The 23,037-nt window shown below is 51.0% G+C and overlaps 1 protein-coding gene across 3 annotated transcripts in view; it reads right to left on the bottom strand.

The window, feature by feature from the left end:
- GRIPAP1 (GRIP1 associated protein 1) overlaps positions 1 to 23,037 on the bottom strand; it is a 597,534-nt gene that overhangs the window by 375,555 nt on the left and 198,942 nt on the right. For all 3 annotated transcript variants that reach the window (XM_085629701.1, XM_085629702.1, XM_085629704.1), the window contains 2 exons: positions 12,935 to 13,147; positions 10,511 to 10,624 (listed from right to left, as the gene is read on the bottom strand). In XM_085629701.1, coding sequence (XP_085485827.1) covers positions 10,511 to 10,624; positions 12,935 to 13,147 — 327 coding nt within the window. The remainder of the gene's footprint in view (positions 1 to 10,510; positions 10,625 to 12,934; positions 13,148 to 23,037) is intronic.

Genomic DNA, 23,037 nt, shown 5'->3' with positions numbered 1-23,037 from the left:
CAATCCCCCACTCTGGCTGCAATAAATTCACGTTGCAGCCATCATCTTCTTTCTGTTAGTAATACGCGACATAGGCAGCCCAGGTGAGAGCGCCTCTTGAGTCCTTGAACACACAATCTAGAGGTGTCGCTGCTGCTTATACCCGTATAAATAAGAATTTATTTAAAGGGCAGTTACTAAAACTGCATGAACCTCATACAGACAAAACTCCCACTAACAGACGTGTGTCTGATTGCATTCGTAACATAGGGATTCAGGACAAATTCAGAATATTTCCTTTCAAGTAGGTGCAACAGTTCTGCACTGCATGACATCTCCTTTACAGTGTTTCTTTGAACTTTGATCGAGCTATGGTATAATCCTATTCCCGAAACAAAGAAAGATTCCACATTGCCTTGCCGAAGTATCGCGACCATGAATTTGTGACTTATCTTTGCACTTTTTCCACATATCGACTTTTTTTGTGAACTTTCCTGTCCCTTTGTTACCCTGAAGCCAAATTTTCACTGAAACACATTCCTACATAGTTATAACAAGGAGAACGACAAACTGGTCCAGCAGTCGTACACAAAGGGGTAAAAACTCTTTGCATCTTAGATTAAAAACGAGTACTTTTGTGCTCCCCCTTCCAAGTTCCACATCACGACTTGATGCACGTGCATGAAAGCCGCTGAGTGAGTTTGCGGCTCTGCCTAGCTGCTGAGTGCTACTTTCGTGTTCAATGGGTTGACCACCATGTGTTACAAACACTCTACTTTTCTAAAGCCTTCTATGAGTGTGGAAGTCCAACCATTGGGCTATTTAAGATAATTAAGTCATCAGCATACTGCAGAATTCCTATATGTCATGCATCAATTTTGAAGGGAAAAGGTACATGTCTTTAAAGCTTTCACCATAACTGCCAAACACAAAACAGAATAACCCCTCAAGAAATAGTTGTTAAGATAGGTCTGTTTTGAGCAAAACTGCAACGGCCATGAAAGTGCGGGGTGCATGGATCTGAAACGGACACAATCCTCAAAGATTGGCTAGCATGAGGTTTGTGGAATGGCCTTTAAGCTCCAGTCAAGAAAAAAGACACTAAAACAGACACTGACCAGTCCAAAGCATCAGCAGTACAAATGACATTTAGAGCCAATGTACAGCCCACACCGCATGTATAAAACAACCGGAATTATTTTAGGTCACGCTGGCTAAGAAAGTCTTGCAGAGAGGCTTTACAGGAAGGATCACACCAACCAGCTAAATCATCTACAGAAAGTGTCTTGATACCCTCTACGAGAGGGGAACTTATCAAGTCCAAGTTATTGTCGGATAAATGAATTTTACTATAGAGGGAGTGAATGCAATATAGGAACTTACCGATTGTGTAGCAGTCGGTACAGCCTAAGCACCAGGATATTCAAAAGTCAAATATTGAACCTCAGAATCAGTATATTTTCCAGTAAATGCATTTGTCACCCCGAGTGGGAAGGGTATGCCCAGACGTGGGTCCCGTGCTCTCCATGCCACTGGAATCAAGCTATCCTGGCTGAAGAGGGGTGAAACCCCGAAACCGGTCCTAGGATGCTTGTTTCCTGTCCAGGGAGGACCTGGCCTGGCAGTTCGGGCTGGACTTTTCCCATGGGGCACAGGGTCAAGAATGATTTGCATATGGCTGGGTTCAAGCTGGAATGGCATGGTGAGCAAATAAACGGTGGATTTAGGCCCAGATCTCTGTACTGGGGTGAATGTATGACATTGTTCTGCATTCTGTCCATCTATAGTTATTTTTGTATTTTCCAGTAAATAACAGCTAGCTTGCCCCTGGTGATTTCAAATCTAGCACAGGGAGGGATAGCCGCGGGGTTACAGAATATCTAGGTCAGGGGCAGAGCGATCAGTTAAGCAAGTCTGTGCCCTAAATTATATTCTGCAGCAGGATCAGCATTTTCAGCTCAATGAGAGACGAATAAGCCAAAGTTTAGCAACAAAATATTCAAATTCACGCTGATCGGTTGTTCCAACTTGCTGCGCAGAGTCCAAGGAGTCTCTTGCATATTAACTGTGGGTGACCGGTAATTAGAAAATATAGCCATGTAATTCTGTTCATTTATGCTCAAAACCTCAAAATAAAGTATATTTTGAGGTTTTAACACAACGGGTAAGATAAGCCTGCAGGTCAAATGGCACATTGATGTCAAGTTATGTCAGGCCTGTGACTTAGTTCACAGTCATGATGGTCAAACTGGTGTCAACGTTTGACCAGCTGCAGGCTAGCCACACTGGAACAGTCGGCAGGGCCCAATGAAATTCCAATGCTACTGGTAGACAGCACAACCCCACACGCTCTGCAAAGAAGGGTTCTCGTCATCAAAAAACCTTTGGAGTGCATCAAGGCAGGCCTCGCATTAACACTTCTGTGCCCAATCCAGGTGCTGTTGTACTAACATGATCGAGTGCGGAGCGCAATGTAAGTTCAGTAGCTTTAATGACATCAGATGGAAGAAGCTCCCAAGCTCCCGGTGTGCTTGGGGGGAGCAGTATCCATTGTAGCCATCTCTCCCAAGGCACGCAAGTCATCTGTTAAAGAGTCAAGAGCCAATGACTCTCATGCCAGGCACTCTGAAGTGAAAACATTCCAGCCCCAGGTGTCCAATATTGTGACCACCTGCCAGGGTGGACTGAAGGGAAGGCCTTAGCTGAAGAGACCTTGATGGGGGAGAGGAGTGGCGCAGCGGCCAGAGCGGCTGATTCAGGGGCAAGGGGCTCATAGTTCGATACCCGGCGGCAGCTCGGTTCAGCTCAGCACCATGTGATTCAGGGCAATAGCTCACTTACTCTCCCCGACGGCCACCAGCGCCTTGAGACCCTTAGGGATGATTAGTTCACGCTTTACAAATACCAGATTGATTGACTGACTCCCGGGATGTAATTGTCTGTCTTTTGTAAAAGCCAAACACTGTTTCACTTCCACCATCTCGGTCAGGCAAAATTCTTAAAATCCTGTCCGCAGTGGGATCAAACCTTCTGTCAGAGGGGCAGGATCTGATCTTGAAGACACAGTATTTTGTAAACTGTAAGCTATGGCAGACGAGAATGAGACAGAAGGGCATAAAGGAAACATGGAAATGACGCAGTGTGATGAACAGAGAACTGGAATCCATGATTTGCATTTCTGAAACCCCTCTGTGTTGATAAAGAGGTGGTTTCACACATCAAAGAGCAGATCAGTGATGCTGTGCACACTGTAGTTTAAGGTGCCCGCTGAACTCCCCAGGGTTCGGGGCTTAGAGTGACACATGCATGTGGTTTGTCCAGCTGCCGCCTTGCAATCTCCAAGCATAGGTAATATTCCAATATAAGATGGTGTGGGATGAGAGCTACAGATCTGTCCAATCCGCAGCTGGGATAAGAGAAGCAGAGTTTTTCCACATTCCCTTCCACATTTCCTCCCTGATCATCACAAGTGTTGATCTCTTTATCCAGACTTTACGCGGGCGCAGCTGCAGCCCGGTGCCTGGTCACTGGAAATCTGAAAAAAAACACTACAGCCAGATCTGGTTCACTTCCATCACAAAGGCTGGTTTGTGCTTGGGGGTCTCTGTGGACATTTGTTAGATTCCTTCAGGGGTTATCAGGGGATACAATAACCTGTGATTATCTTCAATGCCTTCTACTTCTCAGATTAATGTTCATTTATGAAGCTGGTTAATTCTAGTTAGATGGGAGTGTAGCAAAGGGGTGCTCACAGGGGCAGGAAAGCTGACTAAGCAAAGGCTGCAACTAAATGAGGAACATTACAATGCCAACCTCTCTTCAAATGCAAGGGTCATTATTTGATCACAGGAGACAAATGGACCTTCTTTTCTGCACAAACTGAGAGTAGATTTCTCAGAAATAGAGAGGGACAAAATGAGAATTTAGGAATATCAACACTCAAGCCAGCATGACATACCAAGGAAAGAGGAGGGCTGGTTGGGAACAAGCACCCCTTGAAGTCAGCAGGAAGGAGAGGTTTAGTAAAAGAACAGCATCAGGGGTCAACAGTGCCCCCAGGATCATTCCACAACTGAATATGTGCCCAACGAACAAGTTACTTACCTTCGGTAACGATGTATCTGTAAGAAACATTAGTTAGTTAGATTCCTCACCTTAGAATATCCCCAGGCGTCAGACTGGATCCGGAAGATTTTTCGTCAGCAATACCCCTTGCGCGTCGCTAGGCGTCGTCTGCGGCTCCGCGTCCGTCGTCGGCGTCGTGCGCCGGGATGACGTCGTCGGAGTACTTAGACGCCGCCCTCGCGCGCTGACGTCAGTTCTTGTACATAGCCTTCCGCGCCAGGAACGCAGAGCCATGCAAAGACCGACACTGGTGCCAAAAATAAAATCTAGGGGCCTGAAAAGGATAACCTTAACCCTAGATGTCAGTTCGCAGAACGGGGAGGATGGATGGGTCGGTGAGGAATCTAACTAACTAATGTTTCTTACAGATACATCGTTACCGAAGGTAAGTAACTTGTTCATCTGAAAGAAACACGTTAGTTAGATTCCTCACCTTAGAATAGATACCCAAGCAATACCATCCCCGGTGGTGGGTCTGCGAACCAAGATCACACCAGAAAGTCCTGGAGGACAGAACGGCCAAAGAAGCCATCCCTCCGGACTTGGCTGTCAAGGCAATAATGCCTGGCAAACGTGTGTAGCGAAGCCCACGTCGCCGCCTGACAGATGTCCTGCAAAGGGACTCCCCGTCCCAAGGCAGTAGTAGCCGCCGTGGCCCGAGTAGAATGGGCGCGCAGCCCAACAGGAGGGTCCTTTTTAGCCAAGGAATAGCAAATTTTTATACACAAAACGACCCACCGAGAGATGGTCCGTTTGTGCACAGCTTTCCCCTTCTTAGCGCCCACGTACCCAAGAAAAAGCTGGTCGTCCACCCGGAACTGTTTTGTGCGGTCCAGATAAAAGGAGAGCGCACGTTTTGGGTCCAGGCGGTGGAGCCTCTCTTCCTCTTTGGAAGGATGCGGAGGCGGAAAGAAGGTGGGCAAGGTGACAGACTGCCCAAGGTGAAATGGAGTCACCACTTTAGGAAGAAAGGAAGGACGAGGCCGAAGGACAACCTTGTCCGGATGAACAGACAGAAAAGGAGGCTTTGAAGATAAAGCCTGGAGCTCACTCACCCGTCTAGCCGAGGTGATGGCTACCAGAAAAGCAGTCTTAAGAGTCAGAAGACGAAGGGGACAATTGTGAAGAGGCTCGAAGGGAGCGCACATCAAGAATGTCAAGACCAGATTCAAGTCCCACTGAGGCATTACAAAAGGGACAGGAGGGAACGTGTGTGTAATGCCTTTGAGAAAGCGTGTAACCACAGGGGACTTGAAAAGAGAAGGCTGATCAGGAAGCCGCAAGAAGGCGGAGATGGCAGCAAGATAACCTTTCAGGGTGCCCAGGGCAGAGCCCTGCCGGGCCAGAGAAAGAAGAAAGAGGAGAACCTCCGAAAGAGGGGCGGAAAGGGGATCCACAGCCTTTGCTGTGCACCATGCCACAAATTTGTTCCACCGGCAGGCGTATACCGACTTTGTGGAGGGACGCCTGGCTGCCAGAATGATATCACAGACTTCAGGAGGCAAGTCAAATGGCATCAACTGCCGCTGCTCAATCTCCACGCATGGAGGTGGAGGCTGGACAGGTTCGGGTGGAGGACCGTCCCCTGCTGCTGCGACAGAAGATCCTCCCGAAGGGGCAGACGTATCGGGGGATCGGTCAACATACTGAGTAGCTCGGGATACCAGTATCTTCGTGCCCAATCCGGAGCCACCAAGATGACTTGGGCCCGGTCGTGCCTGATCTTCTTCAGCACTCTGGGCAGAAGTGGAATAGGCGGAAAGGCGTACAACAGACCGCAACTCCACTCGTGACGAAAAGCGTCGCCGAGCGAGTGCCGCCTTGGAAATTCCAACGCGCAGAACTGCTGACATTGCGCGTTCTCTTCGGTGGCGAATAGATCTAACCAAGGCTCTCCCCACTGCTGAAAGAGACCTTGCGCCACTTCGGAGTTCAGACGCCATTCGTGATCCATCATGCACCGGCGGCTGAGGTCGTCTGCTCTGGCGTTCAGAGAGCCCGCCAGATGTTGAACCACTAGGGTGACGCCCTGGTGTTCCAGCCACGTCCAGAGGCGCAGAGCCTCCTGACAAAGGGTCCACGACCCCACCCCGCCCTGTTTGTTGCAATACCACATGGCGGTGGTGTTGTCCGTGAACACCTGCACGACACTTCCCCTGACAGAGGGAAGGAAGGCTTTCAGTGCAAGCCGGATCGCTCTCAACTCCAACAGGTTGATGTGGAGACGAGACTCCGCCGGAGACCAGATGCCTCTGATCTCCGCCTCTCCCATATGGCCACCCCATCCCAGGAGGGACGCGTCCGTCACTACGACATGCTCCGGTTGGGGAAGGGAGAGGCTCTTGCCCTTGACCCACTCGCGGTCCGTGAGCCACCACTGCAACTGCTGTGCAGTGCCCTCCGAGATCAAGACATGGTCGGACAGGTTGCCGTGATGCTGGGCCCACTGAAACTTCAGGTCCCACTGCAGAGCCCGCATGCGCCGCCTGGCGTGATGCACTAGTAGGATGCAGGAGGCCATCAGCCCCAGAAGCCGCAACACTAGCCTGACCGAAACCCGGGATAGAGGCCGAAAGATGGGAATCAGGGCCTGTATATCCCGGACCCGCTGTTCCGGTGGATGGACCCGGAACTGCGCCGAATCGAGAACCGCTCCGATGAAGAGGAGCTTCTGAGAGGGACTCAGGTGTGACTTCGGCACGTTGATGGAAAACCCCAGCAAATGCAGGAGATCCGCCGTAGTCTGGAGGTGGGAGACGACTGCCTGGGGCGAGCCCGCCTTCAACAACCAGTCGTCGAGATAGGGGAAGACTGGAACCCCTGATCTGCGCAGATGAGCTGCGACCACCGCCATCACTTTCGTGAATACCCGAGGGGCACTGGTGAGACCGAAGGGGAGCACGGTAAACTGAAAGTGCTCTTGGCCCACCGTGAACCGCAGGTAACGCCGGTGGGCCGGCAGGACGGGGATATGGAAATATGCGTCCTGCAAGTCCAACGCTACCATCCAGTCTCCGGGGTCTAGGGCAGCTAGAACCTGAGCCAACGTTAGCATCTTGAACCTTTCCTTTCGGAGGAAGGCATTGACGTTCCGGAGATCCGAGATAGGGCGTAGGCCCCCCTTGCCCTTCTTGGGAACCAGAAAGTAGTGGGAATAACAACCACGACCTACTTCTGGACTCGGAACGCGCTCGACGGCCCCCTTGGCCAAGAGAGCCGAAACTTCCTCGCTGAGAAGATTCAAATGATCCCCCGAGATACGGTGGTGCTGCGGTGGCATGGCTGGAGGGGTCGTCTCGAAGGGGAGGGAGTAGCCCCTTCGGACGATTTGCAGCACCCACCTGTCCGATGTTATGGACCGCCAGTGGAGCAGGTGATGGCGAACTCTGCCGCCCACCGGCGTGGTATGGGCCTGAAAGCTCGGACTAGGAGGGCTTTGAGGCGGATGCTGCCGGGGTGGAAGTGGGCTGACCACGTCGGCCTCCATTTCCGCCACGGCGGAAACTACGTCCGCGACCGCGCGCAGGTTGGTTCTGCGGCTGGTGGCTTTGCGGACGTGAGGAGGCGCCCCTTCCTTGGCCACGAAAGGGGCGAAAAGCGGAGGTGTGCGCCCGCGGAGCCGAGAGGCCCAAGGACTTGGCCGTAGCCCGGGAGTCCTTAAAGCGGTTCAGCGCACTGTCCGCCTTCTCACCAAACAGGCGAGTGCCATCAAAGGGCATGTCCATGAGGGTGTTCTGGACATCCCCGGAAAATGACGTGGACCGCATCCAGGCGTGGCGGCGGAGCGCCACCGTGGTGGAAATCGCCCGACCCAGCGAGTCCGTGGTGTCAAGCCCACATCGTATGGCGTGCCGTGCTGCATCCCTCCCATCGGCCAAAGCCTGGTTAAGACGCGTCCGGACCTCCTCCGGACACAGGGGCAGCACGTCCTCCACCGTATCCCACAGGGAATGGGAATAACGGTCCAAGAGACAGGCGGTATTCAAGGACCGCAGGCCCAAACTAAGGGACGAGAACAGTTTCTTGCCAAACTGCTCGAGTCTCTTGGAATCCCGGTCCGGCGGAGCGGTCGGGAAGGAGGATTGGGAGGTAGAGGCCTGGATAACCAGACTCTCGGGGGTGGGGTGTTGGGACAGGAAACTGGGGTCGCCCGGAGCGGGGCGGTGGCGCCTGGCAACGTTCCTATCCACGGGAGGAACTGTGGAGGGCTTGGACCAGGTGCCCTGCAGAACGTCAGTGAGGGCCTCATTGAACGGCAGCAGAGGCTCAGTGGAGCTTGCTGAGGTTTGAAGCACCTCAGTGAAGATGTTAGTCCTCACAGCCACGGCAGGTAACTCGAGCCCAAGGGCCTCGGCCGCCTTGCGCAGCACCACAGAAAATGCTGCACCCTCCTCCGAAGCCACGGTCGGAGGAGAAGTGAATCCAGTGTCTGGCGAGGTGTCCAGCCCACTGGCCTCCCCCAGTTCATCTGCCCAGTCCTGAGAAAGCCGTTACTGAACTGCCATAGGGTCCTCGAACCCCTCCCAGTCGCCCCCTTCTTCCGATTCCTGATAAACAGGAGAAACGATCGGAACCGGACTGTAGAGATGGTAGGACTCAAGCGGCGTCGGATGCGGCGTCGGTCGACGCCGTGGCGGCGCCGGGTCCGGAGGAGGGCTAAACTGGGGCGGTGTTGGCGCCAAAGGCGTCGGCGGCGCCGGAGGTGTAGGCGTGTGCGCCGGCGGTGACGGCGTCGGTGGTTCATTCGCCGGCGCCGGTGGAGGAGTGACTAGGTCAACCGGCGTCGACGGGGGCCCAGGCATGGGCCCCGCGGGGACCTGCGGCGTCGAGACCGGAGTCGTCGACGGCGCCGGGGCCGGAGCCGCCGGCAGGCAAGGTCGCCCAGTCGAGTCCGCGGGGCCCGAAGGCGCGCCAGCGGGCGTCGACGGCGGGGCCAGGCTCCTCATGGCCGAGAGGAAGGCACTGATCTCCGCCGGCGCCGCGTCAGTCCCAGGGACCGGAAGGTGTGGGGGCGGACGCGGCGCCTGCGGCTCCGCCGGAGCCGCGGGGGTGGAACCACCCTGACCCTCGGCCGAGTCGCGCGACCGGCGAGGGGAGTCCGAAGAGCGGTGTCGCCTCTTGGACTTCTTTGAGCGTTTGGACTTACCCGACGACTTGGAGCCGGACGATCGATGGCGTCGGCTAGGGCTCCGCGAGCGATCCTTGGACCTCCTCCTGGACCGGGATCGCGCACGACGCGGAGCCGAGTGGCGAAGCTCGAGAAGCTTGCGGGACCGCTCCCGCCTAGCCTTAGAAGTCAGGGCCTGGCAGTCGTTGCACGACTCCGCGTCGTGGTCGGGGCCTAAACAGTAGAGGCACCGGCGGTGGTGATCGGTCACCGACATCAGTCGATGGCAATCCTCGCAAGCCTTGAACCCAGGCATCCTACCGGCACCAGATGTCGACAGACAAGGATCAAAAATGATCAAAAAGATTTAGTCAAAAAAGACTAAAAGGGGTAGCTCTCCCGGATCTGCGCTTACTGGCGCGGAAAAAAGAAGAACTGACGTCAGCGCGCGAGGGCGGCGTCTAAGTACTCGGGCGGCGTCTAAGTACTCCGACGACGTCATCCCGGCGCACGACGCCGACGACGGACGCGGAGCCGCAGACGACGCCTAGCGACGCGCAAGGGGTATTGCTGACGAAAAATCTTCCGGATCCAGTCTGACGCCTGGGGATATTCTAAGGTGAGGAATCTAACTAACGTGTTTCTTTCAGATACATTCCACACACCCGGAACAAGGGGTGGCTGGAATGTACGCTGGGTGTCTCCATAGAGGTTCTCGAAACCACTAGACCCAAAGTAGATTTCCAACGCCGTAACTGGAAAGCGCTTTATAATTGTTCTACATTTACTCACCTCCCAAAGACATGTCACAAACAAAATCCAGAGAACAGTGAAAATGCTTGGCTCCTGCTCCTGAATCAGTTTCAGCAAGACCGCATGAATGCCATCTCTCTAGAGGAGATTTACGGCTAGCGATTATTCGGTCATTTCTTGTCGACATCACCTGACCACAAATAGCAAACTGGCATCTAGGTGAACTTACATTCTACGGAACTCAACCCATCTGTCTACTGAAGTTGAGCACTCTGATATGATCCTACAAAATCCAAAAGCAAAACGCCGGATCAAAGAAAAGCTTAAACGCTAGGAATATATCACATCAAAACCCAGAACTGACTGCTTCTAATGCCCCATATTCACAAGTAAGCATGCGTACTGCAGATTAAGCAAGGGCTGATCATGGTTATACATCCTGCTTACAAGGCATCAGCAGAGTAAAGAGTGGGGCACATGGTTAGTAGAGAAGCAGAGAAAGAACATTTAAAGCACACATCTGTCTATCAAAGGTAGACAGCCCACCTCGGCGTCCCGGAGCCGCCGCTCAAACCATCCCTTGGCGCCCTCCAGGGACTGGATCTGCAGTCGGAGCTCCTCCACCGTCTGCTGCAGGCTCTCCAACTCCCGGCTACGTGTCTGCAACAAGGAATTGGAGAAGTCAGGGGAACTGTCTTAGCAGACGATGCAACAACTTATTTGAGGATCTGGGTGCAGAAGGGCAGAGACTCAGCCATTGCATACTCTCAGTATGAGCAACTGCCTGCACACAAAATCAGGAGCAGGCACTGAGACTATATCTCTGTGAACTGTGTTAAGTGAAAAGTGCTAAGGAGAGAGCTCTACGGTATAAAACATTGCCAGAGATTTAGCAGCGGGACAGCCGCAGAGCATGCCCCACCAGGCCCGTTGGTGCTTCGAAAGCATCTCTTCTGCAGCACCCTCCCACACATGCAATGCATCTCCACTTCTGATGGCACGTGATGGCCACCTCGAGATGGAGTGGCACCAGCAGCTCCATTCAGAGTCTGAGACCAATAGTTAGTGGACAAAGCTTTCCAGTGCCAGTGGACTCCCCTCACCCACCCACTTGAGCTGCCCCTTACCTGTTTCACCGTACCAGTGCCACATTCTTAACCTGGCCCTCACTTTCTCCTCACTGTACATTCTCACTCTACAGCTGGCCTTCAATCGCTTTCAGTTTACCTTCTCAGCCTTCAACGGGCTTTTGGTCTCCATGAATTGATGAGCAATCTTTGCTCCCTGTACTTTCTCGCCAGGCTTCGGTCCTCATTCTCCACTCCAGGTGCTTTCTTACCTGACCCTTCTCAGTCTCTCCTACCCAGACGTTTTAACACCGGGCTACCTGAAAGTATCTGTTACCTGTATAATATCACCATGATATCAGAACCCTGTCCCTCCACCCTGCACCTGCTCTCGATCTGGCCTGGCTGCACATCTCCTTCCTGCACATTCTCTCTGTGACGTGGGCCTTTAGCCTCTCGTCCTTGTTCGGTATCCCCTGAACAGCTCCTCAGTCTCTCCTCCAAGTTCCTCCATCTTTTCAAACTGAGCTGGCTACTCTCTCTCTCCTCCACACGTCTTCTCATCTTGAGCCGCGTATCACTCTATCATGACCATCTGCACCATCTATTCCTATCACCGACCGGAGGAGCTACTGCCCCAAGGCGACGCGCCTTTCAATATCCGACATATAGATCACGGACGTTTTTACTCATTATTTACGGGACTATCAGAGCCCCTCTACAACTCCTTACGCCCTGAGGAAGCCCCAGGCCAGCAGGCCATGTAATGGGGCGAAACACGTGTTGGCTGTACTTTGCTGTTGCCCAACCTTGAGATATTATCAGTATGCTATGCAACTGCAATTAAACAGAATTTACACTCTCTCAAGACCGTTCTTCATGGAATATTTCTATGCAAACATTAACAAATAATTGAGATTTGTCCTAACACCCTCCTGATACCATTTATTCCTGACCTATGCATCAATCTATCCTCCTTGAACTTCTGCAACATGAGCCTGACCCTCACTTTCCTCCACATCCCGTCACCTTGCACCATGAGCTGCCCCCTCAGGTTTTCCTACTTGTTGTTGCCCTTCAGCTGACTCCTAATCATTCCTTCCTGTACTTTCTATTTACCATCTGGACTGTCACTCACTTACACGTCCCTCCCCTGAGCTGCCATTCAGGCTGGTCCACGACTCCGCACCATTTCATCCTGACCTATTCCTCCGTTTATCCTCCATGCATTTTCTCACTCTGAGCTTGCCCCTCAGACCATCTTCTCATACCAGGTTACCCCCTTAGTCTCTCCTTCCTGTACCCTGCTTGCCCCTTAGATGAAACCTTGTCCATCTGATCCATACTTTCTCACCCTGAGCCGGCCACCCAGTCTCACCTCCCAGCAACATGTCACCCTGATCTGGGGACTCAGCCTGTGCTCTCTGCACATTTTCATCCATCAGCAGGTCCTTAACACTTTCCTTCCCATGTCTTCTCACAGTCAGCTAGGCCTGCAATTTCCTCCCCAGAAATTGTGACCCTCACCTGGCCCCTGCTTCCCATGCTACCCTATACATACATCTTTCCTCCATGTACCTCTTCACCATGAGCCTGGCCCTTAATATGCACCTTCTTTATCTCTGAGCTGCCCTTCAGTTTCCTCCACATCTTCTCATCCTGAGCTGGCCCCCTCAAGTCTTTCCTTTTTGTCCTCTTCGCCCTCAGCTGACCCATCTGACTCTTCTCATTGTACCTTCTTGACAGCCACTTGCCTTCTGATCTCTCCTTCCCAAACTTCTTCATTCTGAGCTGACATCTTCATCTCTTCCCCACCCCGTACATTTCCATCCTGAACGTATCCTCCGCCTCTTCTCTCCCTGTACTTCACGATCTTCAACAGACTCCTCAGATTTCCACATACCTTCTCGTCCCTCAGCTGGACCCTCAGGTCCTCCTCCCCGCGGTTCTTCTCCTCGTGCAGCTCGCGCAGCTCCTTCTCGTACTTGGCACGGATTCCCAGCACCTCTTTCTCGTGATGCAGCTTTACGTTACCCAAGTCCTCCTTGTGTCTCGTCTTTTCCTTCTGCATCTCAATGGCCATCTCGTCCAACATGGCCTTCCGCTTATCTGCACTCTTGGGCAAAAAGAGGGAAATATTAGGACCTTTGGCCATACGTATGTGGTATTTCTCTAGCACTAACCTACATACAGGCAGCGGAATGCTATACGGAACCAGAGGCAAAAATGGTTACAACGAGAGAGCTTTTCCAGGGAAGGAGCATTGCTGACCTCTGAAAGCTACAAGCCCACAAAATGTGGCTTTTAGTGCTTTCTACCTTAAATGACTGTACTTATAGGAGTGGCCTAAAAAATAAAAAGTCAAGTTGGCTGGCCAGGAATTGAATCAGGCCTTGCAAATTATATCCAGATCTCTGGAGTACATGCACTGACCGACCGAGCTATCTAACAGGGAAGGCAGAATCAAGGAGAGAAACCCTGGAGAAAGTGCTCAGATCTGCATAAAAGATACCTGTCCAGGCAGGTATTATCTTCATAAAGTACCTCTAAGTACTTCATACGGCGAAAGAAAAACGTTACGTACTTTAACTTTAGACCTTCAACAAACGTATCTTTTATAGAGTCACGTGCTTAAACAGCCTCCGTCATCAAGATGGGAATCCTGGGTAACCAATGTTCAATAACAGTGTTCTTGTACACAACAACAATGGAAAAGCAATACATGTCTATAACCTATCCACCTCCATATGAGACCTGATCAGAGGTACAGGCACCCATCTCTACTCCCCTCAGAAGCCCAAATTGCCAGATGTTTCTAAACTTGTTAGCTATGGAAATGGATAGCTGAGTCTGATTAAGTAGAAGCAGAGAAAGGAATGTGGCTTGTGAATCTAGGAAAGATACCAATGCTGAAGAACTGGCGTTTACAGGTATGTTTTCTTTGTTCTTCAGCAATACATCTTTCATAGATACACATGCTTGAAAGTAGACTTCATATGCAGTTCAAATTATGACCAAACTTCTGGGAAGGTGGGAATAAAGGCCATATTCTACAAACAAATTAATTACATGATACCACCAGTCTCACTGCTGTTTCTGCTTTTGGCTTGATCGCAGTGCAGTACAGTTTGGCAAATACATGTGTTGACTTCCAACTCATAACATCACATATGTACCTAAGCAAACCGAGGCACCCTACCCACCTTCCTCTCGTAGAACAAGCTGGGACTCTGCCACCGATAGGTCTGCTCACTGTCTTATGAGCTAGTATAATGCACAAAACAAACCATTTCCAAGACCTTGTTTCGTGATGGACTTCCTCTTTTTACATAATTAAAGGTCACAAAGAGGTTTTTCAGTCTTATGAAAATTGTCAGTCCACTGATGATAAGATTTCAAGCATACATTGAGATCTCGGGAATGTAGTGACCTCTCAGACCCCGTAATAGGATTTGGGGAAAAAGCTGCTAGCACAACTGTTGATTTATATGAAGATGGTACCTTGAGCATGAAACCGGGGTTAGTTCCGAGATCTACTTTGTATTTGTAAAAATGCAAATATAGTTCTCTTCTAGAGAGCATGAATCCCACCAACTTGTCTGTGGATTTGTAGCTAAGCTCAAATGGAGGCTTTATACATGCATCCAGAACTTTATTCAATGCACATGAATGAATATGCTACTTACCAGTATGCATCTGTTCTTGGCATGTAGGGCTGCTGACATTCATATCTGTGCATAGATCGCCGCCTAGTGTTGGGTCCGGATGTTTGCACGTTGTTGTCCTGGAAGAGTCTTCGAAGTATCCTGGGATAGGTGACTCCTCCCCTGGACTACAGTGCGCATGGGCATCCTCTCCATCCTCAGATTGTTTTTCGCCATTGTGGCAGTGATGGAGTAGATACAGAAAGTGATGACCATGCTTACAGTAATTCTGAGAGCTGCAGCTGCTACAGGCGCCGGGGAGGAGGGAGGGCGATATGAATGTCAGCAGCCCTACATGCCAAGAACAGATGCATACTGGTAAGTAGCATATTCAGTTCGAGGCATGTGGGCTGCTGAATTCATATCTGTGCATAGAATATACAGCAGTGCCCTCTTATTAGCGGCGGCTACCAGTGCCAGCTGCAGCGGTCTGAAAAACAGTCTTGAGAACAGCCTGTCCTACAGCTGCCTGCTGTTTTGATTGCACATCTACACAATAGTGTTTGGTAAATGTGTGTGTAGTGGACCAGGTGGCTGCTCTACATATATCATGCAAAGGAATGTTTCCTAGGAAAGCCATGGAGGCCCCTAACTTACGTGTTGAGTGGGCTCGTGGGGGAATCGTTAATGTGCGTTTAGCCTTTTGATAGCAAATTTGAATACATTTAACGCTCCATCTGGCTATACCTGCTTTGGAGATAGCGTTACCTTTGTGGTGTGGGGCAAAGGCAACGAAAAGTTGTTTTGTTTTCCTAAAGGGTTTGGTCCTGTCGATATAATACATGAGGGCCCTTTTCACATCTAGTGTATGGAGTGCCCTTTCTGCGACAGTTTGTGGGTTTTGAAAGAAAACAGGCAGTTCAATAGTTTGATTGATGTGGAACTGCGATATAACCTTAGGCATGAATTTGGGGTTGGTACGTAGTACGACCCTGTTGGCGTGAACCTGTATAAATGGCTCTTGAACAGTTAGTGCCTGGAGTTCACTAACTCTTCGTAAAGAAGTTATCGCTACTAGGAAAGCTACTTTCCAGGTAAGGAATTGAATCTCGCATGAGTGTAGAGGTTCAAAGGGTGGACCCATCAGGCGTGTGAGGACCAAGTTGAGGTTCCACATTGGAGCTGGTGGGTGGCTAGGTGGAATGACTCTTTTGAGTCCTTCCAAGAATGCTTTGATGGCAGGCACTCTGAATATAGAGAGGTGCTGCCTGGTTTGTAGATAGGCTGATATTGCGGTCAAATGGACACGTATAGAGGTGTACGCCAGATTGCATCGGTATAGGTGTAATAGGTAACAAATAATGTTTTGGATGGATGCGTCTAGCGGGTTAATGTCATTATTATTGCAGTAAATGACAAACCTTTTCCATTTGGCTGCATAGCAAGCTCTGGTAGTGGGTCTCCTGGCCTCCTTAATGATGTCCATACAGTCAGGTGGCAGGTTTAGGTAGCCAAACTCTAGGACTTCAGGAGCCAGATTGCCAGGTTCAGCTGTTGCGGATCTGGGTGCTGAATCTCTCCATGGTTCTGCGTCAAATGCTCGGGTTTGACCCGCAGCCTTTGATGCGGCACCACGGAAAGTTCGAGAAAGGTGGTGTACCACGGCTGTCGTGCCCACGTTGGAGCAACCAGGACGAGTGTCAGTGAGTGTTGTCTGAGTTTGCGTGCCACCAGCGGTATCAGTGGTGCTGGGGGAAAAGCGTACGCAAATCTGCCGGACCAGTTCATCCATATCGCATTGCCCTGCGACTGCGGATGTGGGAACCTGGCGGCAAAGCTTTGGCATTTTGCGTTTTCGCTTGTGGCGAATAGGTCTATCTCTGGATGACCCCACTGCTGGAAGTACGGTTGGAGTACTGATGGGTGTAACTCCCACTCGTGCATCTGGTGGCTGTGTCTGCTGAGCAGATCCGCCATCTGGTTGTCCTTGCCGGGGAGGTGTTCTGCCATGAGGAACATGTTGCTCTGAATGGCCCACTTCCACATGCTCTGAGCCAGATGAGACAACTGTGGAGGGTGTGTTCCTCCCTGCTTCTGTATGTAGTACATGGCAGTCATGTTGTCCGTCCGGATCAACACGACTTTGTTGCACAAGTGTACTTTGAATGCTTTCATAGCCAGGAAGATTGCCATCAGTTCTAGAAGGTTGATGTGCATCTTCTTTTGTTGTGTTGTCCATAGTCCCTGCACTGTGTAATGGAGTACATGAGCTCCCCATCCCTGGAGAGACGCGTCCGCTGTCAGTATTATTTGTGGAACAGGCTCTTGGAACGGTCGGCCCTTGCAAAGGTTTTGTGGATTCCACCAATGCAGAGAGTTGTATGCCCGACCGCTCACCAACACTAGGTCTTTCAACTGTCCTTGAGCCTGATTCCACTGACGTGCTAAGCACTCCTGAAGCGGGCGCATATGTAGTCTCGCGTGTGGGACTATGAAAATGCAGGAGGCCATCATGCCTATCAGCTGCATGAACACTCGCGCGGGAAAGGAGTGTTGTGGTTTGAACTTGGAAATCAGCATTTGCATGCTGTTGATTCTCACTAAATTTGGCTGAGCTGTGGCCGCCAGAGTGTCTATAGTCGCACCTAGGTACTGTTGTACGTGTGCGGGCTGTAGACGGGATTTTGTGTAATTTAGTGAGAAACCCAGACTGTGAAGGAGGTGAATGGTGCGGGACATGTGGCTGGCACATTGCTGTGATGACTTCGCTTGAACGAGCCAGTCGTCCAGGTAAGGGTAGACGTGTATGTGCTGCCTCCGTAGATGTGCCGCTACAGTAGCTAGGCACTTTGTGAACACCCTGGGTGCTGTTGTTACGCCGAAGGGGAGGACTTTGAATTGGTAGTGCTGCCCCTGAACAGTGAACCTGAGGTATTTCTTGTGTGAGGGGTGAATGGGTATGTGGAAATACGCATCCTTGAGGTCCAGTGTGGCCAGGAAGTCTCCCTGCTTGAGCAGCGGGAGGACTTGCTGTAAAGTGAGCATGTGAAAATGCTCGGAAAGAATGTACTGGTTTAGGGGTCTCAGGTCTAATATAGGTCTGAGTGACCCGTCCTTTTTCGGTATTAAAAAGTACAGGGAGTACACCCCTGTACCTTGCTCGTGGACGGGTACGACCTCTATTGCGCCTTTTAGTAGCATACTTTGCACCTCCTGCTGTAAGAGCGTTAAGTGCTCTGAGGACATAGGACGGTTTTTTGGAGGTATTGTGGGTGGAGTTGAGGTTAGTTCTAGGCAGTAACCGTATTTGACAATATCTTTGACCCACCTGTCCGTGGTGATGGAGTTCCATGTGGACAGGAACCTTTGTAGCCTTCCCCCGACAGGTGTTGTGTGGTTGGGAGGAAGGGAGAGGGCGTCACTGCTTGTTCTTGGGGGAGGACCTGGTGTTGCCGTAGCCGCGTCCTCTGCCCTTTGTGCTGGAGCCACGATATCCACCCCGGGTGTTTTTATCGTAGGTGTTTTGTGTGTTGCCCTTGTTGTATGTTTGCTGTGACCCCTGTCCTCTACCTACTCCTCTATTTCCGGGGCGACGAAAGGAGCCGCTCCGAAAGGACTGCGTCTGTAGGGCCCCCATGGACTTTGCAGTGTCTGTGTCCTTTTTTATTTTCTCTAGGGTGGTGTCAACCTCCGGCCCGAATAAGTAGTCGGGGTTGACAGGTTGGTTAAGGATGTTATTTTGTACCTCCGGTTTGAATCCGGAGATTCGCAACCAGGCGTGTCGTCGCAACATGACGCTAGTGTTTATGGCTCTGGCAGCTGTATCCGCGGCATCCAGTGCACACTTAATGGAGGCATTTGTGAGCAGTTGTCCCTCCCTGATAAGGATCTCTGCACCTTCTTTGAATTGGTCAGGGAGATGTTGGAGTAGTTGCTCTAAGGTGTCGTAGTGCGCTCGATCGTAGCGAGCGAGGAGCGCTTGAGTATTGGCAATGCGCCATATGTTAGCTGCCTGGGCGGCAACCCGTTTGCCAGAGGTCTCTAGCACCTTGGACTCTTTGTCCGGGGGAGGAGCATCACCTGTTGTTTGCGAGTGTGCCCTCTTGCGAGCATTCGCAACGACAATGGAATCCAGAGGTAACTGGCCTCTAATGTAAGTAGGGTCCCCAGGCGCTGATCTGTATTTCTTGTCGATCCTGGGGTTTATCACTCTTGCCCTGGTGGGTTCCTTGAAGATGTCCTTTGCTGGTTTGAGGACCCCCTTTAACATGGGCAGAGTCTTTATATTCCTTTCTGAGGATGCAAAAGTATCCATGAGAAAGTCGTCCTCGACGGTGTCAGAGTGAAGTTGCACCCCATGATTGGCCGCAGCCCGTTCAATTAGAGCGTTGAACGCGGCAGTGTCCTCTGTGGGAGATGTTTTTGCTCCATAGAGTTGCGGGTCCTGTGCATCCATAGGTGCACCTGGGTCTACAGGGTCATCCCAAGCTTGATCAGGGTCCTGTTGGCCTTCAGGGTCCATCTCTCCGGGGTAGGGGACTTGGTCACCCATGTAGTCCTCCAACGCATCCGTGTCGGAGTGTGTGGGAGAGAAGGACTGTGGATCCTGGTAGGGTGAATGGAAAGGTTCGTAAAGAACTGGTTCCGAAGCCACCGGCAGCTTTCTCTTAAGCGGGATCCGGAAGGAGTCCAAAGCTGGCTCCGAAGTTATTCTCCGTTTGTGGATAATCATCCTGCCAGTGTCGGCGTCGATGAGATGTGATGGAGACGTCTCCGCAGTGCAGTCGGCAGGTGTGATCGTGGTGTGGGTGACCCGTGTCCTGATTTGGAACAGTTTCGGGGTCGTGGATGGTGGCAGTCCAAAAGTAATGTTGGCCGGTGCCGAAGAGGCTGTTGGAGCTTTTATCGGCTTGGAGCCCGACGTTTCCTGGAGGACCGTTTTGTTTTTGGTGCGTTGCGCAGCAACGGGTCGCATCTGGAGCGCCATCGATTCCCTTGCGCCGACCGGTTCCGTAGAGGCGGGCGTGGACTTCTTCGGCGCCGGTGAGTCATCGAGTCGAGGGGCGGCAATGGCCGTCGACGTCTTCGATGAGTGTGGCTTTGGTGGTGCCGTCGAAGCGGTGGGAGACGCAGCAGGCAGTTTGACCTTTGGGGTCGGAGCCGATTGCGTCGGTGCCGGGAGCCGAGTAGGTTTGGTGGCACCGAAGGTCTTTTTCCGTACGTCGACTCCGACGTCGGCCGCTTCTAGCTCCGCACCGAAGTCTCGTTTGTTGAGCTCGGTGCCGACGGGTTTTGCTGGCGTCGAAGGTGTGGTGGGCCTCGATCCGACCAGCGCCACTTTCGGTTTCGGTTTCAATTGAACCAACACAGCTTTCGGTTTCGGTTTCGAAGAAGGGAAACCTGCCGGTTTGGGCTTTAATGTCCGAGGCCGGGCCAGAGGGCGGGGCCGAAGAACTGCGGGATAGGTCTTGGGTAAGGCCCGAAGGCGATCCCTCGACCGGAGCCATAGACTGTCGCACTGGGATATCCTCAGTCTGTATGGGTAGGCCTTGCTCGTCACCGGAGCTACTCTCTTCGGCCCCTAAGGCCTCATTGTAGTCTCCTACCTCGGTGTCGTCTTCATCTCTGCGAAAGAGTCTTTCCTCGACGTCTTCCGATCCGGAGTCAGGTTCGGAAGCGGGACTGGAGGGTAGGTTCTCCACTTCTTCGACATCTTCGGTCTCGGCGCTGAAGATGTCGGCCGGGGCCGGTGCCGCTTGCTGCGCCTCGAGTCTCGCTGCTCGTCGATTCCGGAGAGTCTTCTTGGATCGAAATCGGGCACAGGCCATACATGTAGATTCGTCGTGATCCGGTGAAAGGCATTTGTTGCACACCGGATGGACGTCGATGTGGGGATATTTCGCATTACATACAGGGCACCGCTTGAATGGTGTCCTCGATTCCATCGTCGATGAAGGGTCGATGGTCGAGTAAGATGCGAAAAAGTTGGTTCTTGAAGTAAGTAAACTAACAAGATAATATCGATACCGATCGGGAACAGTACCGACGCGAACTAAAGGCCTTTTGGCCTTGAAAAAGTTTTTCCTAACTTGAGTCAAGATGAGCACATCCGAACCCAATGGCGGAAAAAAACAATCTGAGGATGGAGAGGATGCCCATGCGCACTGTAGTCCAGGGGAGGAGTCACCTATCCCAGGATACTTCGAAGACTCTTCCAGGACAACAACGTGCAAACATCCGGACCCAACACTAGGCGGCGATCTATGCACAGATATGAATTCAGCAGCCCACATGCCTCGAACGCGAAAATTCTAACCATAGGCAGGAAAGATATTAACAGATGTTTATTGATTTTCTAAACTCTCCTTGTTGAGAATAGAGAACACGGGTCTGGTGTTCTCAAATAGCGCGAGACAGCTACCAAACGTACTCTGACCAAAGAATAACACCGTCTTAAATTTCTTAGGTCGAGAAAAGGGTCGCCTTCAAACTCCTCACCCACGCCTAAAAATCTCTCTACAACAAATCGGACCCAAATACCTCAACGAGAGGGTATCCTTCCACGTGCCCAACAGGAACCTCCGTTCCACCGACCTCGCCCTGGCAGAGGTCCCCCGCATCTGCAGAAACAGAGCAGGCGGGAGAGCCTTCTCCTACATCGCCGCCAAGACCTGGAACAAGCTCCCCATGAACATCAGATGCTCCCCAACCCTGCACACCTTCAGGAAGGAACTCAAGACCTGGCTCTTCGACTGATCCGGAGCTGATCCCCCCCCCAGCGCCTTGAGACACTTTCGGGTGAGTAGCGCGCTATATAAACCCCTGATAGATTGATTGATTGATAGGTGCAGAAGATAACACAAGAATCGGTGAAGAGGCATGCTTAATGGATCTATATTCTTGGAAAGGAAGAGCCTGGCTGCAAAACCTTTTCCATTTCATTCAAGAGGATTTAAGAGTAGAAGTTGCTCAAGCTCTAATATCTTACAATTATCATTTGGAATATACGCTACACCACATTCTAATGCCCGAAGTTCCTAGCTGTGGGGTGTAAGGTGGGAAGACTGCGATCGAATTTCTGAGGATGGAGCTGTGACAAAGGAAGGGTTGTCTTGAACTGCAACAGTCTTGACAGGCTTTTCCCAAAGTTTTGAGAAATAATGTTGCCTTGGTCACACTGGAGCTTTTAGCATTGCTTTGCATGATTCTAGTCTAACTTTGCAGAGAACTCTGGCCACTGAGGGATTTGGAAGAAAGCGGTATATCCGCTTCCCACTGTCCAATTGCCATTCATGAGTTTCGGACATCGGAGAGCATCTGGACAGACAATCTCCAACACTGCCACACATTCTGAATATGGATCTACGCTGTTTTCCTATAACCTAAAACCACAGTTTCTGACTTCCAGAAAATATGAATCATATCCCCGGACCCCCGTTTTCAGGTGTGGTACATCAACATCATGTGGCGTTGTCCATTCGTATTAACACCCGAGAGTTTTTCAGGGGGAAGAGATAGGTCTTAAGAGCTAATCTCACTGCCCTGGGTGCTAATAGATAGATGTGAAGTCTGGATTCCAATAGACACCATCTTCGCCTTACATGATGTCATTATAATGAGCCTCCTTTGTAAGGTGAGAGACATCTTATGTCAAGAATACTCATGATCGGAATGAATCGGTAACTGACCAGCTAATATATGAAAAATAATGAAAGATTCACTGGGTTGCTGGATTAAGAATGAGAATTCCTTCTCTGTCCACCAACTTAGTGAATCTTTCTTTTTTTTTAATGTTGATTTTACCGCCCCAATCGTCTCCTTCCGGCATCACTGTGCATTTAGTTCCTCTAGATCTTTTCTCCTCTGTAGGCAGCATTGAGGAATCAACAGAATGCATGATGCCATGCAGCCCAATAACATCTTTAATTTCTCACAGTCACCATGTATTGTGTTTGGGGACAAGAAGCAATTTGTTGATGTTCGACACCTCTCCTTTGAAGGAAACCCCTTCACCCTACGCATGACTATCTCTGCTTGAAAGAAAAACAAATTGTTTAATAGAAGCAGAGCTGATTTCTTTATATTTATTGCGAGACCTAGTGCAGCATGGAGTGGCGAACAGCGATGCAGGCATGAAGATAAGAGGGAGTCTTGACCAGCCAATCCTTAAAGTTAGGGTAAACTGACAGATCCGGCATTGTAGGCGTAAGACTACTGGGGACCTATACTTGGTTAATATTCTTGGTGTAGGTTTCAGGCCAAATGGGAGCCCTGTGAACTGAAAATGAAGGACAGCTAGCTTTTTTTTGCAAATCTATTTTTATTAAGTTTAGGTTGTAGTACAGGAGCATATCGTACGGCA

This window comes from Triturus cristatus, chromosome 10 (assembly GCF_964204655.1).
Source record: "Triturus cristatus chromosome 10, aTriCri1.1, whole genome shotgun sequence".
In the NCBI taxonomy this organism is placed as follows: domain Eukaryota; kingdom Metazoa; phylum Chordata; class Amphibia; order Caudata; family Salamandridae; genus Triturus; species Triturus cristatus.
This window is presented reverse-complemented; position numbering and strand designations above follow the sequence as displayed.